Consider the following 16786-nt stretch of genomic DNA (forward strand, 5'->3'; position numbering starts at 1 on the left):
ATAGAAATTAAACCCTGATCTTCCTGAGTTTAATCCATTGTCCTCTGCATTGTGCCACAAATACCTCCCATGATGATATTTCTTGTTCAAAGATCCATAGAGTACTTTCCTCTCAACCATCTGAAGCAAGAAAAGTATCATGGTTCCCAATTTTTAGATGACTTGTCCAAGGTCACATAATTTGGCAGAATTAGCATTAAGATTCAACTGATCTCAGGTCTCATATCTCCAGAACTCTCCACTCCACTGCCTCCCCATTCTGAATTGGCAGTGGTCCCACATCTGGTTCAGGGTACATAATTGGTTAAGAGTATTCTAGCAGCAGACTCAGCATTGGGCATTAACTTTAACAGGGCATGAGGGAGCATTGTTGATCAAACCTCTTGCATCAAATTGAATGCCTGTCTCAATAGACCTGCTTTGGAAGCACAAATCCTCAGCATGCAACTGGAAAATCTTGTCAAATTTACCATTGTCCTTTGCTACAATTACCCAGTAGCTGATTTTGCAAGCTCGAGAAGGGGCATTTTACTGGAAACAAAACCAGGCCATGGGAGGGGGGATAGTAAACCTCCGCTCCATGTGAGGGCTAGGAACTGTACAAATTCCATTAACATTAGTTGCAATTATCTGTCCCAAGCCATTGCCTCTGGAAATATCCCTACCAGGCTGAGTTCTTTAAGTTTCCATATCTATGGCAAGAAATCATCTCTCCTTTTTTTCCCTAACTAAATATAAGTCATTGGACACTAATCAATAATTCTTTCACTCAGTGTGTCCTGATTTTCCCACATCTCCAGTAAATAGGACACTTCCTGTTGTTGTTCAGTCATTTCAATGTGTCTGACTCTCTGTGACCCCATTTGGTGAGTTTTCTTAACAAAGATATTGGAGAGATTTGCCATTTTCTCCTACTCATTTGACAGATGGGGAAACCAAGAAAAATGGAATTAAGTGACTTCCCAGGATCAGACATCTAGGAAGTGTCTGAAACCATATTTGGTCTTCCTATCTACATACCTGACCCAAGGCCCTACAAATTCAGTGGCTTTGTACTTTAGGGATTTGAACCCAAACATAAAAAGATAAGATCAAATTAGTATGGATGTGTTTAAAGTATAAATATCTATTCACTTATACTTATCCCCTTATGTATTTTTGCATCATAGCTTACTTAAGGAGGAAAAAAAGTCCTGAAAAAGGTAGAAAATTGGAAGATTATCTTTTAAAAAACAGAATTCAACCTATTTTACACAAATCTCTATATATCATATGCATATGTGAATACATGACTGAATGATCTGTCAGAAAAAACCATTTTAGGGAAATGTTAATAACTAACTTACATAATAATAATATTGATTACAATATTTTGCCCATAGACTATAAGCTTCATATTTTATTTGTTTTTATTGTCTTCCCAAGTGGAGCAAAAGCTCTTTGAAGGCAGAAAATGTTTCATCTTTTTCTTCATATTCCCAGGGCCTGAAAAAGTTCTTAAAACACAACAGGCACTTACTAAAAGCCTGTTGGTTGATTATCTAATCTTTGCCTTGCTCTCAGCAAGGTGAGCACAGGGTGAACATTCAAGCAGACGTTTATGGGCTTTACTTTGTACCTTTCCTAGGATCCCCATTAGGTTTTTCTGAACGATAATTATTGTGCACTTCAAGGATCTATAATTCTGTCCATTTGAGTTCTGTTTGTAGCTACACAGGTCACAACTGATTCATAACTTGATCTCTGAGAGTTTCTTTGGCTAAAAAATCATTCTGCAGCCATAATGGTGATGAACTTCTACTCAGGGCTTGTCACAAGAACAAAAGCAGAGAGTCAATTAACAAGGTTCATATGTAATACCTTTTCTTCCAGCTGTGGTAGGATCTTGCAGAATTTGTTGTCCACTGGCTGAGCCTTCAAGAAGTCAAAGACCCTTCCATACTATGAGGAATCAGAGGAGCACTTAAATGAAGGAGAGTCAAGGAACACTTGTTATTTATTCCTTAGATGGTATTGATATCTGCCTGTCTTAGTCTTATACATATTTCACAGGAAGAAGATTCTATCAGAGCAGCCACTAACAATCATTCAAGTTCTCCAAAAGGTTAGCCCAGTGCTTTGCTTACACACAATTTAGCTCAACAAACATGTATTTGTTATTTCTCTTATAAATTATTTTAATTACTATTAAAAATGTTTAATAATTTATGTTATTTTCTCTTCCTCCCACATCCCCCAGCTGAAAAAAAAAGGAAACCTTTGTAACAAATATTCAGTCTTTTTATAAGGGTTTTCTTTCTTTTTTAAAAAATTATTCAGTCAGTTGGGGGAAGTAGAAGGAAGAAATAATGAATGCATATAAAAACAAATAAATGAATATACGTACATATATATAATATGTACACTCATGCATAGATATATACACACATATATATATACACATTCATACACAGACATAGACATGCACACAAATCAACAAGTACAATAAATACCTTTATTGATTACACCAAAAAAAAAAAACCTCAGTGCCATTCTGCATCTTTTTACTCATCATTTTTTTATTAGAAATTGGACAATATATTTCATTACTAGAACCCTAACATAACAGTTTGTCATTGGGTTGAACAGAATTTCCAAGTCTTTCCAATTGTCTGTTTTTACAATATTGTTGTTATAGCAACAAAAACAGCAGGAGCAGCAGTTATTATTTCTTGAGGAAATTAAGGTTTTTAAAGCACTTTACACACTCATTCTGGTCACTATTCAGCAATTCACTATTCAATCACTTTCATCAGTGAGTTTTTATAAAGATCCTATAATGTGCATCACTTTTATGCTAGGTGGCTAAGACTATGGAGACAAACACAAAACCCCTACCTGCCCTCCAAGAGTTTCCATTCTTCTGGCTAAATGGTTGGTGAAAGGCTCTTCTGTTAAGCCAGGACAGCTCCCTCTAAGTGAGAACCCCATAAAACATCTCATTGTTGCAACAGGACTCTAATTTTGTTTTATTTTTCACATTTTAATTATTCAGCTGTTTTATTTGTCACTGTTTGGGGAATTATTACAAAACGTATGTGTACAATACTTCTGATTAAGGCACATTCTGACAGCAAAGCAGATGTAGAATGGGTTGACTGCTCCGATAAAATTAAACATTGATGAAGCATATTTGCACAGCAATAATGAGGCTTACACTGGTATAAATAATAACAGAACGATTTCCCTAATCAACTCAAAAAACAGGGAGAGGTTGACATAATTACAGAATCTCAGTCTGTCTCACTAGGAAGACTTTTTTTTTCTTTTCCTCCAGGAGTCTTTCTTTTTATTTTTTTTTAATTCAACTTAAGATGATGCTAATTTTGTACTATTTTATCACTGCTTGAAAATAAAAGAAACACATTCAGGCAAAAAGTAATTTAGATGTGACCTGAAGCCTTTTTCCAAGATATGTCATAATTTCCAGAGCTTCTCACCCTATGTTCAAAAGGAAGGTTCTTTTTTTCCACTTTTAATACACCCTTTACAAATGATGGTGTGGTCTGAACTGCCCTGAGGACTCAGTCTGGTGTGTTTATTAACCTCCTTAGTGCACAGGTTGCAGGTTGCAACACAGAATTGTCATTCAAATAAAAGACACAGGCTTTGTCTACCATGGGATTGGTGTAAAGTGCTCTGGGTTTGGAGGTAGATTTGTTCACAGGTTGGGAAAGTAAGGAAGGAGGAAGTCAAGAAGGGAGGGAGGGAATGGGAGAAGGAAGGGAGAGAGGGGGAAGCAAGGGAGGAAGGAAGGAAAGAATTCCTAATTCTGTCCCTACCATTTACTACCTTTTTGATTTCTAACTTGTTTCTTCACATCTCTGGGCTTCCATTTCCTTATCTGCAGACTAGGAATTTCCCAGAATGACATCTGAGGTCTAGTCCATCTCTCTATCTAGGATTCCACATGTAAGATCCACAGCTAGAATTTTCAATAATAAACAAGCATGGGAATACAATATTTTTTTCCTTAAATCTTAAGGAAGTTGGAGAAGGGAGGGATAGTTGCAAAAACAGATATATTTTTAAGTCAAAATAAGATCCCACAATTTAACAAATTTGTTTTGCTTTTCTAATTTGTGTAAAAGTAAAGTAAGAAAATGTGGAAGATAATGCAATTAATAGGAAGAAAATATGAACAAGTAAGTCAGACCAAGGACATTGAAGAAGAAAGGAAAATGTTGGGGGAGAGGGGTTTTTACAGAGGAAGATTCAGTCATTCAAGAAAATCAATTAAATATGTATGTAAAAGTTCTGTAGTAGGAGCTGGGCACATAACAAATATCTCCCCTTCAGGCCCACTACTTTCATCTCTAGGGTCTTTGCTACAGAATATGAACCAAATACTGGTTGGGGCTCTTTCTCTGCAGCTATTATCAGTGATATCACTGGGAAACATGGATCCAAGCTGCCCAACTGGCCTCTTTCTAATTTCAATTTTCCTATCTATTGGCTCCCTCTCAGTTTCCTACACAATATCCAAGCTTCCCTCATCCAAAACAAAAACAAAAACACACAAAAAACAACCTTCCACTTATCCCTATAAGCTATCATCCTATTTTTCTGTCTTCCTTTTCATTTTAGACATTCCAGAAAAGAGGGGGAGGGAAAATTATCTAAAGTCATCACACTTTTTCTGCTCTCACTTCTCATCCCTTTATAATAAGTTTCTAACTTCATCACTTAACTGAAACTGCCTTCTTTTGTAAAAATAATAGCTTTTTATTTTCAAAATACATGCAAAGATAGTTTTCAACATTCACCCTAATAAAACCTTCTGTTCTAATTTTTCCTCCCTCCCTTCTCCCCACTTCTTCCCCTAGATAGCAAGTAATCCAATGTAAATTTAAAATGTGCAATTCTTCTAAATATATTTCCATTTTTATCATGCTACACAAGAAAACAGATCAAAAGGGGAAAAATGAGAAAAAAAAAACAAGCAAACAACAATAAAAAAAAACATGAAAATACTATGGTATGATCCACATTCAGTACTCCCAGTCCTCTCTCTGGATACAGATGGCTCTCTCTATCCCAGATCTGAATCAATCACCTTGCTGTTGAAAAGAGCCACATCCATCACAGTTGATCATCACACAATCTTCTTGTTGCCATGTACAGTGTTCACCTGGTTCTATTTCCTTCACTCAGTGTCATTTCCTGTAAGTCTCTCTAGGCCCTCTGAAATCATCCTGCTGGTCATTTCTTACAGAACAATAATATTCCATAACATTCTTAAACTATAATTTATTCAGCTATTCCCCAGCTGATGGTCATCCACTTAGTTTCCAGTTTCTTGCCTCAACAAAAAGGGCTGCTATAAACATTTTTGCACATGTCGATTCTTTCCCTCCTTTAAGATCTCTTTGGGATACAGGCCCAGTAGAGACACTGCTGGATCAAAGGAGACACACAGTTTGATAGCCCTTTGGGCAGAGTGAAACTGTTTCCTTATTTTGGTAACACTACCAAATCTCACAGCCTTTTCTCTGCATCCTTCTTGACCTTTCCCTAGCATTTGCCATTAATGGCCACCATCTTCCCCTGAAATTCTCTCTTCTCTGGGATTTTTGTGATTTGGTCTTTTTTCTGTTCCTCCCTCTCATTTCTTTGCTGGATCTCCCTCCAAGTCACACTAACTGAGATTAACACATAGTAGATGCTTAATAAATGCTTATTGACTGACCAATTAAGGCTCTGTCCCCCAAAGCTCCATCCAAGGCTCTCTTCTTCTTTCTCTTTATATTCTCTCACATGATAATCTCAAACTCCCCACTGTTCACCTATCATCTCTGTAGAGATGACTCCTTCATCTCTTCTCAGCTTTGGTCTTGCATAATTAACTGACTTTTGGTTATTTACACCTAGATATTCTGTCCTATAAGACAGTAGTGTCAACTCAAATAGAAACAGGGGTCAGTTGGTTGGTCAATTATACTTCATTCTCAAACAGAACCAAAATGATATCCCTATGTCAGAGTCCAATTAGTGGGTCCAACTAGAGCTGATCAGACTAACATGAGCTCAGAATGCTCTTCCAGAAGTCAGACTCAAATGGTTTCTGTGACCATTTGGGGTGGATTCTCTAACTTTGGATATTTCTCGTTTCTTCCGAGTTAATTCGATTCTGCTTTGTTCATAGAAGCACAGAATGTTTTTATTTAGTAGACAATGTAGCCTGATGAATTTATTTTCCTGATGTGTGAAAAATCTGATATAGACCCCTTTTAAAATAACACCATTATTAAAGAATAAGACTAAATCATTTTGTAGGGTAACTTACAGTATGCTTTTAATGTATGCACTTGCGTGTTTCGAAGAATATGCTCTTCATAACAATGAAATAATACTATATATGTCACTTTTTTACACTTAATCAAAGTGTTTTTGAGAAGGGCATCCCATGTTGAGTGGTCCAGTGCCAATGTCATGCAATCAATTCTTTGACCTCATCAGGATTGATCACGATGAGTGCCTGTATACTACTAGTGGTATGGCATTTTCCTGATCTCTCAGGTCTTTCAGGTCTACCATATTTTGTGTTGTCTATAAGTATGTGCATGTTCCATGTACCAATGGTGATTAAAATCAACTTTGCAGTTTTTGTACATTTTTTAGTGTTTTGACCAAAGGATAGTATCCCTGTCTGCCGCAGTAATCAGGCCAATGTGGGGTAAGCAGACAATTTTTAGGGCATCTTTTCTCTTTTAAGATATTTGTAAATTTAAAAGTATATGGTCATTTCTGAATTATAGGGAATTCTCATAGTGGCTATAACAATAATACCTTGCACTTACATAGCACATTTATTTCCAAAGTGCTTTCACATATATTATTCTTTTGTTTTCTTTCCATAAAAGCAAAGAGAATTACTATTAAGAGTACTTAATGGAATAATGCATATGTATCAGAGATCCCCAACCCCATCCCATACCAGGAGTATTTTTACATTTCAATATTTTCTTTATCTCCCATCTGCAAAAGGATATGTAGTCCATAGCATTTTTGGCAAAGAAATCAAAATATGTTTTGCATACTTATATGTGAGTGTTATTTGTTAAATACTACCTTTTCTTTAGGTCTCATTTCTGATTCAGTGTAAAAAAGGGAAATATGTAGTATTATGCCATTGTTACTAAGATCATATTTTTTGAAACACAGCTGGATATATTAAAAGTCTACTGTAAGTTACCCTACAAAATGATTTAATCCTATTCCTTAATAATAGCATTATTTTAAAAGGGGCCTTTATCAGTTTTTTCTTATACCAGGAAAATAAATTCATCAGGCTACATTGTCTACTAAATAAAGTTATAATAACATTTTGTATTAATGTGGTTATCAAAAACTATAAGCATTACATTTCTTTTTGCTTGTCTGTGGAGTCACTAGAAACAATTTTATGGAATATCAATAATAAAATATGTAGGTGAGTATTTATAAAATAGGCTTCAATATTTAAATGTAAGTACTTAGGATTACTATCAAATCTTTTGAAATGCCTGAGATCAAGTCCCACTTCTGACACATACTGATATGGGAGCTTAACCTTTAAGTGCTCTAGGTACTTAGAGAAGGTACCAATGTAACTGCATGAAGGAGTTTTCTAATCCTGGAGTTTAGGGCACCTTTTCTAATCCCTCCCCCACATCTGGAGGTAAGAGTACAATCCTTAAAAGGCTGCTCAGACACCCAGGGATCTGCCAAATCCTCCAGCTGCTTCCAATAAGATTTTCTTATAGCCTGGGCTAACTGTGTGAAGGGTTGTGACTTACTGCTCCCAATGTATCGACACCTGCTGCTTCATCACTACCCATCACCACAGGTCTCTGAGACAGAGAAAAACAATAAAATGCCATGGTGATGTCTTTTGGTTTGTGCATAAATTGGATTTAAGAGTTGCACGAATTTGTCAAAGTCACTCTTTCAGAATCATCGCTGTCCAGTGTCAGGACAGAACCAAGATGACTGATGATGATTTGTGATACGGTGGATGACCTTGGGGTCTTTGATGTCTAATTAAGCTCTATAAGTTCCATAGCACTTGCTTCACCGGCCTTCATGGCCATTGGAAGAAAGTATTCTCATCTGCCCATTAGCATGTATATTGGCTGAGAAAAAAATTAGTATTATCTATATTCTAACTTTTTTTATTTTATTGATTTTCAAAATACATTTCAGTTTGATTTGGGTCCATTCTGGAGTGTTTTAGAAATGTATTTAACACTTCCGCTATATCTTAATCTTAACAAAGACAAAATAAATATTTTCCAAAACTCTTCCCTCTACTGACTTCCCTTTTTCCATTAAAATCAGTTCAAGGAACTAGGTTCTCCCCCTTGGCATTTTAACTCTATCTATATCCGCATCCATACCCACTATCCAGTCAGTTCCTGTGTCTTATCTAATTCACCTCCAGTAGAGTTTTATATCCAATCTATTCCCTTCTCTCTACACTCACAGCTTTCACCCAAGTTCTGATCCTCATCATTTCTATCCTGAATTATTGCCTCTGAGTCTCCTTGCCTTCACTCTATCCTATCTCCAATCTCTCTTCCACTAAACCGACAAATTGATCTTTCTCCTACACAAAGCTAGCCACGTACTATCTGTGTTTGATAAGCTTCAGTGGCTCCAAATGACCTCTGGCACAAGACAAACTCCTCCATTTAATATTTAAAACCTGATTCTCACCAGTCCTCTCAGATTTATTATCTTTCACTGAACATTACACTTCATCACACACCCTAGGTCTAGTGAGGTGTACTTGCTGTTCTATTTGCCGACTCCATGACTTTTCAGAGCGTACATGATGATTGATCTCCATGTCTTTGTACAATTCTATGCCCATATTTAGAAAATATTTCCTGCTCCCTTCCTTTTCTTGAAATCCCCACTTTCTTTCAAAGCTCAGCCCCTTGTGCCAGTCACAGGTCCCTTCCCTCTGGAAAAGAACTTTGTTTTTAATTCATGTAGATTTTGCATTTATTAGTCTATGTGTGACATATGCCTCCAGTAAAATGTGAACTCCTCGAGTATAGAAAACATTTCTCTTTTATCTTTATCTCCCCAGTGTTAGGGCTCATAGTACAATAGGTCCTTAATAAATGCATGTCATATTAAATTGAATGTTTCGGCCTCTGCTCAGTGAACTCTGTTCCAGGGGCCCCAGGTGAGTAGTGGGAGAGACTGTTTACCTTGTTTTCAATTTAATAAACAGACAATACTTTTCACCCACACTTAATGTTCTCTCCAGTTCCTAATCTCTTTCTCTGATATCATTAACAACATAGTTCTTTGTTCTTTGTTCCTGCAGGTTATATCAAGGCTATCAAACAAATCCACACTCTCTCAGGTATGTGTGTATGTATAAAAAGTGCATTTATAAAATTGATGTGAGAGAAAAAAATAATAGCATATGTTTCTCTACAGCTATAAAGTTTATATAGAGTATTTTCCTCACAGCAATTCCTCTTCTGAGGGAAGTAGGCTGAGCAAACATCACTATCCCCATTTTACAGATAAGAAAACTAAAGCCTTGGGTGTCCAAGGTTACAGACAGAGCCAGGTCACAAACCCTTGTCTTTAGGTTTCTGCATCAGGGTTCTCTATATTACTCTGCAAGAATCCCCCTTTAATCCATTGAGGACCTGCATGGGAACTTGTATAACAGATGCAGATTCTAGCCAGTCAGTGATTTAGAGAGTTGCTTAGAGAGGATCCCATCCAGATAGTAAATGGTGAGCCAGATTCAAATTCAGATCTTCTTACTCCTGACTATCATTCTGTCCACTACCCCATGGCATCTAAAGAGGACCATCATTTCTCCTGACCCTCTCCAGGGGTCCTCAAACTTTTTAAATAGGGGGCCAGTTCACTGTCCCTCAGACTGTGGGAGGGCCGGACTAAAGTAAAAACAAAAACTTTGTTTTGTGGGCCTTTAAATAAAGAAACATCATATCCTTGGGTGAGGGGGATAATCGTCCTCGGCTGATGCATCTGGTCCACGGGCCATAGTTTAAGGACCCCTGCATGTAGACCTTGGCAAACACAATTTCTCAGAAATCATATTTAGCATTTGGAAAACCAAAAATTGCTTCAGCTGGAGTCTGTACTCCAGGATTTTGTTGCTGTTGTTTCATTCAAGTAGAAACAGTTTTTCTCAATTTTTACATTTGTAAAAAAAATAAGTCTATGGTGAATTAGCCTTAGAAATACATGAATATTATTTCAAATCCAGAACAAAAATGTCTTCTCCTAATAGTACCAAGCCATGTCACAATCTGAATATCTTAAATAGAAAAGTCATTTTAAGGTCTCCTATGACTAGATTATATTTTGAGTAAAGTTATCAAAATCATAACTCAAATATCAAGAACAACAACAACAAAACAGATAGCCATGACACACAGTCATGTGGTCTATAATGGATAGTGCTGGAGTTGGGGTCAAGATGACTTAAATCCCACCTCTGACCCTTATTTGTTAGGTGACCTCAGGCAAGTCAGCCAATTTTTCTAAGCCTCTAATATCTCTCTACAACCTTTAATTAATTTTTGGCCAACTGAGATCTACCTTGGTAGAGGGAAATCCAATGATAAGGGAATGACAGATTTAAGATCTATCTGTATAACTCATCATTTTTGTAAGAAGTAACTGGATTCAGGGTCAAAATGCCATTTGAAGCTGGTTCAATATCATCAAGTTGATGACCTTCCTGCTTTCAAAAACATACTAAGTTTCAGAGAAACATTTCCCAGAGATTTAGTTTTTAATTAAAGTCTTCCTTTTTACTGAGAAGATGACCTTAGTCTATAAATTCTCATATATCAATATAGGCATTCCAATGAAATGGCCCAACCCAAGTGCAAACTGACATTTCCTTAGCTCTGAAATGGTTACAGAGGGCTTTTCTCACAATAGTCCTAAAAGAGAGGCAGATACATATGTATATGTGTATAGAAATATATGTGTGTATGAGCATCTAATAATAGTTGGGATTTTTAATTCATTTCTATTAAACAATGATATATGATATGAGAATTGACAGAGAAGTAGTCCTCAATCTGAATAGTTTGGTTTGCTTTGGTTTGGTTTCTCTATGTAGAAACCTCGGTGTCAGGTTCCAATGTTGCTTTTTTGTTGGAAGAAATAGGTATATGGATTAGACTTCTGATTTCACTGACACAAGGACCTATCTAATAAGGAAATTCCTTTTACCATCCAGATCAGCATCTTTGCTGAAATTTATCATCTTGAGAACTGTCTGGAGCATAAAAAAATTAAATAAGTCACCAGGACTTCTTAAATTTTTTTCACTTGTGACACCTTTTTGCCCAAGAATTTTTTATGGATATATGAGTATATAAAATATTTATAGAAATAAACATTTAGTGATGTCATAAATTCATGGTCCCCACCTTCAATTATAAGACCCCATATGGGATCGTGAACCACAATTTAAGAAGCTGGGAATTAGAGTATGTGTCAGAGATAAGACTTGAATAGAAGTCTTCTTAACTTATAGACCCAGCTCTCTATTATGCTGTGCAGCTTCTGGTTTTGTTCAGTGGCCAAAATCATCAAGTAAAAGGGTAAAATGTCATTAGAAGACTATCACTTTAATACCCTCAAAAATATATATTATATAAATAAATAAGGTTTTAATTCTTTCTTGCATAGTGTTCAAAGAGGATAGGATGAAAATAGCATTGAATTTGGAGTCAGAGATTGTGGGTTCAAATAATGGCTGTCATAATAGTTGTATAACCTTGAGTCAATCATTTCATTTAGGAGCAGTTAGATAATGTAGTGGATAGAGCACAAGCCTTGGAGTCAGAAGGATCAATCATTTAATTTCTTTGGACCTCAGTTGCCTCATTTGTAAAATGAGGAAATGAGACTAGATATCTAAGTTCCCTTTCAGCTCTTTATGTATGATCCTTTATGCTTAGGATCTTTTTGAACCTGCAATGAACAGAATGCTGGTCCTATACCCAAATAGGAAGACTAGAATTCAAATTCAAATAGGATGTAAGACACAATTTGCTCAAATCCTGAATAAGTCATTTAATCTGTTTACTTTAGTTCCCTTACTGTAAAATGAGGATTATAACAGTATCTATATCTCAGGATGGCTATGAGGACTCTGAAAAATGAGTGCTTCTCTCTCTTCATTAAATATCAACCAATGCAGGAAATCTCTCAAAAATTTATCCAGGCCAAGATTTAATCTGACAGTACAAGAAATTCTAAGTTTGGACTAGTGAGTACATTTCAGGTCATTGTGTTTACTCAGACAATTCTGGAGAAGCATGGATTTTCCCTTTTGTCTGACAAGTAATATGGAAATTGCTTAAATCTCTTGAACCTAGATTTGGGTGATCCAAGTTATGTACCCCAAAGTCCTCATTGTAATATATCCCAGCCTTTCATTATAATATTCATTTTCTAATTTGTTGTTCTGTCAGAGTTGATTGCTACCTTCAGGAACACTCACTTCTCTAAGGGCATATTAACTGTGAACCTACCACCATGAGGACTTTAAGAGGGACAGCCAAATGATCAAATTTGGCTTTTATTAATAAACATACTTACCCAGAAACTATGCTCTCAAATTTTTATTCATCATAGGATTAAATGGGATAATATTTGTGAAGCATTTAACACAGTGCCTAGAACATAATAAATGCTACATAAATGTTTATTCTCTACTTTTCTCTTCTTCCCCTTCACTTCTCTCCTTCCCTTCTTCTCCTACATCTTTCTAACCTCTTGGGGAAGCAAGAAGAATCAGAAGGTGTTATCCTCAAGAGCAGTATCAATAAGGTCACACAAATAAGTTGAATTAACAACTCCCATGTAAAGTTTATAAAGTGACTTCCTCACAACAATCCTAACTCCAAGGTGACACATGTATTAAGATTGGAGAAGACTAAGATTTAGAGCATTAAAGTGATTTTCTCATGTATCTGGTCTTGGGCCAACATCAAAGGCAATTGAGGTATAGCTGACTGCAGTTGTACCAGTACTAGATAAAGCTGCCCCATATATTCTTGCCACTATCTCACATCATGTCTGCTTCAGAAATCCCTTCTGTACACTAGCCCCATGTGTTAACTATTTGCAACTTTATCTAATAATAAATGCTCTTGAGAGCTGTTGATCCCATTTCTTCCTTTCCCACACTATGGTGTCCATCATAGCCCAGATCCTGTTTCGAATGTTTCTGGAGTAATGGTATATTCTACTGGGCCTACTGTACCTTCCCTTAGGCCTCACTTCAGTCTTCCAGCTAGCTATAAGCTTAATAATTTAATTCATTTCCTAATGGACCCCCTTTGCCAGTCTAGTGAAGCTAGACCAGACCAGAAGCCAATGGACTCCTTCCCAAAATCATATTTTTAAATGCATAAAGTAAATTGCAAAGGAAACCAATTATACTGAAATTAGTTACCAAACTATTTTTAAACATACTCCTAGAGCTCTATTCAGAACAACATATTAGTCATTTAAAATTGATGATACCTCAAGAATTTTGCCAAGGTATTACATGAAACTAAGCAATCAGAAAAAAAGAGGTGAATCTGACAAAAAAAAATCTTCCCAAGGAAACTTCAAAGAATTAGGGTAAAACTAAGAGGGGAAAAAAATCTCTTGGCAGCAAGAATGCAGAGAGAGGAAACTGAATGAAGATCAGATTGTCATTTGATGTGGACATCCTCTGGGGACTAAACTCCCAGATAAATAACAGTAGGCTCCCAAATGATATTAATTTTAATGAGAAATAAACCTCTAAGGGAATTGACTTTGTTCTACTGGGAAATTAGCATGAACAATGTACCTCTGCAGAATGCTTTGCATTCCTGTTTAATCTGTACTATTCACTAATTTAGACGGAACCCAAGGGAAATGGCAGCATAAACAGGAGACTACCATCGATAGTAGAAGACGAGGAAGAAGATGAAGAAGGAGAAGAAGAGGAAACTGCTTCTCTCTCCCCCATAAACACCAGAGGAGTCCCCTCCTCAAGCAACAAGAAATTTGGAAGCAATAAAAGCTATCTGGGCATAAGCTTAAAGCAATTAGCCTCAGGAACCATGCCCTTCCACTCACCTATAAGAGTCTGTGGCTCAAACCCTCCAAGATCCAAACAAGAAACTGATCTCCATTTACACAGCAAAAGGAAGGAAAAAAACCTGAAGCTGCACCTTTCAACCCTCAATACCACAGGACCCCCTGATCTCAGTCCAAGGTAATCGTTAACTCATATCTTCCTTTTCATCTTGTGATCATTTGACTCTCTGTGATTCACGTAGTTGTCAAGATGATAAATAATTCAGTCTCTAATTTATTTCATTACCGTTTTTAAATCAGTTTTAGAAGCAAAACATATTCCTAATGGAAAGGACTTTAGGGCATTGTATTTGGAGTTAAGGGACCTCGGTGGAATCTTAGCTTTGCTACTAAGTAGGCCTGTGATCTTGGATAAGTTACTTCTCTCAGGCTCTCACTGTAAAATGAGAACTAGACTAGTAACTGGACAAGGGAGTCTAGAACTAGAGCGAGAGGCAGATAAGAACATCCCTAAAGTTCATATTGCTTTCAAGTCCATAACTATAAAGATCAACTTTTCCAAACTCCTCTTTATAGAACCAAAGGTAGATTGACCCAAAGTCCCGTCACACTCTCCCAAAGGGGATAAATGTCAGTGATGGTTTCACTATTCAGTGAGTGTGCCTTGTTAGCAGGTCTAACAAAAAGTTTAATGTGAAGGATTTCTAGTTACTAATGGTTTTTCAATAATCTATTCCTATGTATGGATCCAATTTGTCCATGTAAACGAGAGGGATATGTGTATTTCCCTGATTGAAGTCAATACAAAATAAAATATATGAGCAGCATAACATGTTGTGATCTTAAAAACAAACCAATAAAATATATAAACACAAAGATGAAAATGAAGTGAGAAAAAATAACACTCCAAAAATGGAAGGGTCAGACCATCATGAAAGCAAGATTAGCCACACTCAAGGTCACATAACCATGATTTCACAAGCTCAATATGAGTCAACAAAGTGATATGGTAGCTAAGAAAATTAATACAATCTTAGGCTGAATGAAAAATGGCGAAGCCTTCAGTGATAAGAAGGAGATAGCCCAACTGTTCTTTGCCTTGGTCAGCCAACATCTGGAAGCAGCTAGCTCCGTGGCATAATGGATAAAATGCTAGACTTGGAATAAGGGAGACCAGAATTTCAGTCTTTCAGACTTTAACAAACTATTTGACCCTGGTTAACTCAACAACTCTTGGAATTAATTTGCTCATTTATAAAATGGAGATAATAATAATACCAATAGGGTTGCCAAGATTTTATATATATATATATATATATATATATATATATATATATATATATATATATAACATTTTGCAAATATTAAAGTTCTATGAAAATGTTATTTATTATTTGTTTGTTCAGTTCTTGGTGCCATCTTTTAATTCATTAGCTGGAACATGTCCTAAGGAGGACAATCAGGATGATGAATGGCCTCAAGTTCATGTCATGTGAGAATTGAATAAAGGACCTGGAAACGTTTAATCTGGTTAAGAGAAGACCCAGCAGGGAGGCAATAGTTGTCTTCAAGTATTTAAAGAGTTTTTCATGTGAAAAGAGGTATCTACTTTTTTGGTTTAGTCCTGGAGGGCAAAGTTAGAAGCTCCAAAGAGATCATTTCAGCTTGATGTCAGGAAAAAGCTTTTCAACTAGGAGGGCCATACCAAGGTGGAATAAACTGCATGCAGAGGTGGTAGGTTCCCCATCACTGAAAAGCATCACGCAAAAACTGGATGAGCACTGATAGAATAGGACATAGAATGGTTTTTAAACTTTTTCCACTCAAGATCCTTTTTTACCCAAGAAATTTTTATGTGTCCCCAGGTTTAAGGGTATATCAAATAGGTACATAACAAACTGATAATAAATCATAATTTCATGAACCCCACATTTTGTTATGTGATCCCATGTGGGGTCACAACGCACAGATTAAAAACTTTGATTTAATAAGGTTTATTCTTCCCTTCCATCTAGGAGTCAGTGATTTTATGATGTTAAGGGCCCTGGCAACTACAAAGCTAAGATCCTTTAACCCACATCACATTGACATTTGATTTATAACAATCCATATTTTGTAAGATTATTAAACAGGAATTAGATACCCCCCCATAAGGTGTGTTTAATGTCTCAACTCAGGAGCCTGGAATAGAGTTTGTGCTTCCACCTTGTAAATAGGTATGAATTTGTCAGCAAAGCTCCAGACTCTGATGACCTTAAAACTTAACCTAAGGCCTGCTCATGGAAAGGATTAGAATCTGTCAGTCAATTAACATTATGTGCCACAAACAGTGCTAGATGCTGAAAATACAAACTGAAACTGTAGTGAGGTCCACTCTCAAGGAATATTTGCTATATCAGGGGAAACTTTTTTTATATAAATATACTACAAATGCACACGTGTGTGCATATATGTTCACAACACAATGTACATGTGTTTGTATCTATATACATATATGTATGCATACACACATGCACGTGTGTGTGTTTGCTGGTATAAGTTCAGTGGACCATAGACTTAGACCTGGAAAAATTATTAGAAGCTGCTGAATCCAACTTATTCATTTTACAGATAGGAAAACTGAAGCAGGTAACTTACTTATTGTTACATTAATTATTGAATATATGAA

At 36.3% G+C, this 16786-nt stretch overlaps 1 protein-coding gene across 1 annotated transcript in view; it reads left to right on the forward strand.

Annotated features, from left to right (window-relative positions):
- KCNH8 (potassium voltage-gated channel subfamily H member 8) overlaps positions 1 to 16786 on the forward strand; it is a 381840-nt gene that overhangs the window by 332288 nt on the left and 32766 nt on the right. Inside the window, exons 12-13 of the mRNA XM_003772021.2 lie at positions 9359 to 9397; positions 13938 to 14296. Of these exons, the coding sequence (XP_003772069.1) occupies positions 9359 to 9397; positions 13938 to 14296 (398 nt within the window). The remainder of the gene's footprint in view (positions 1 to 9358; positions 9398 to 13937; positions 14297 to 16786) is intronic.

The sequence above is a fragment of the Sarcophilus harrisii genome, chromosome 5 (genome assembly GCF_902635505.1).
Source record: "Sarcophilus harrisii chromosome 5, mSarHar1.11, whole genome shotgun sequence".
Taxonomy (NCBI): domain Eukaryota; kingdom Metazoa; phylum Chordata; class Mammalia; order Dasyuromorphia; family Dasyuridae; genus Sarcophilus; species Sarcophilus harrisii.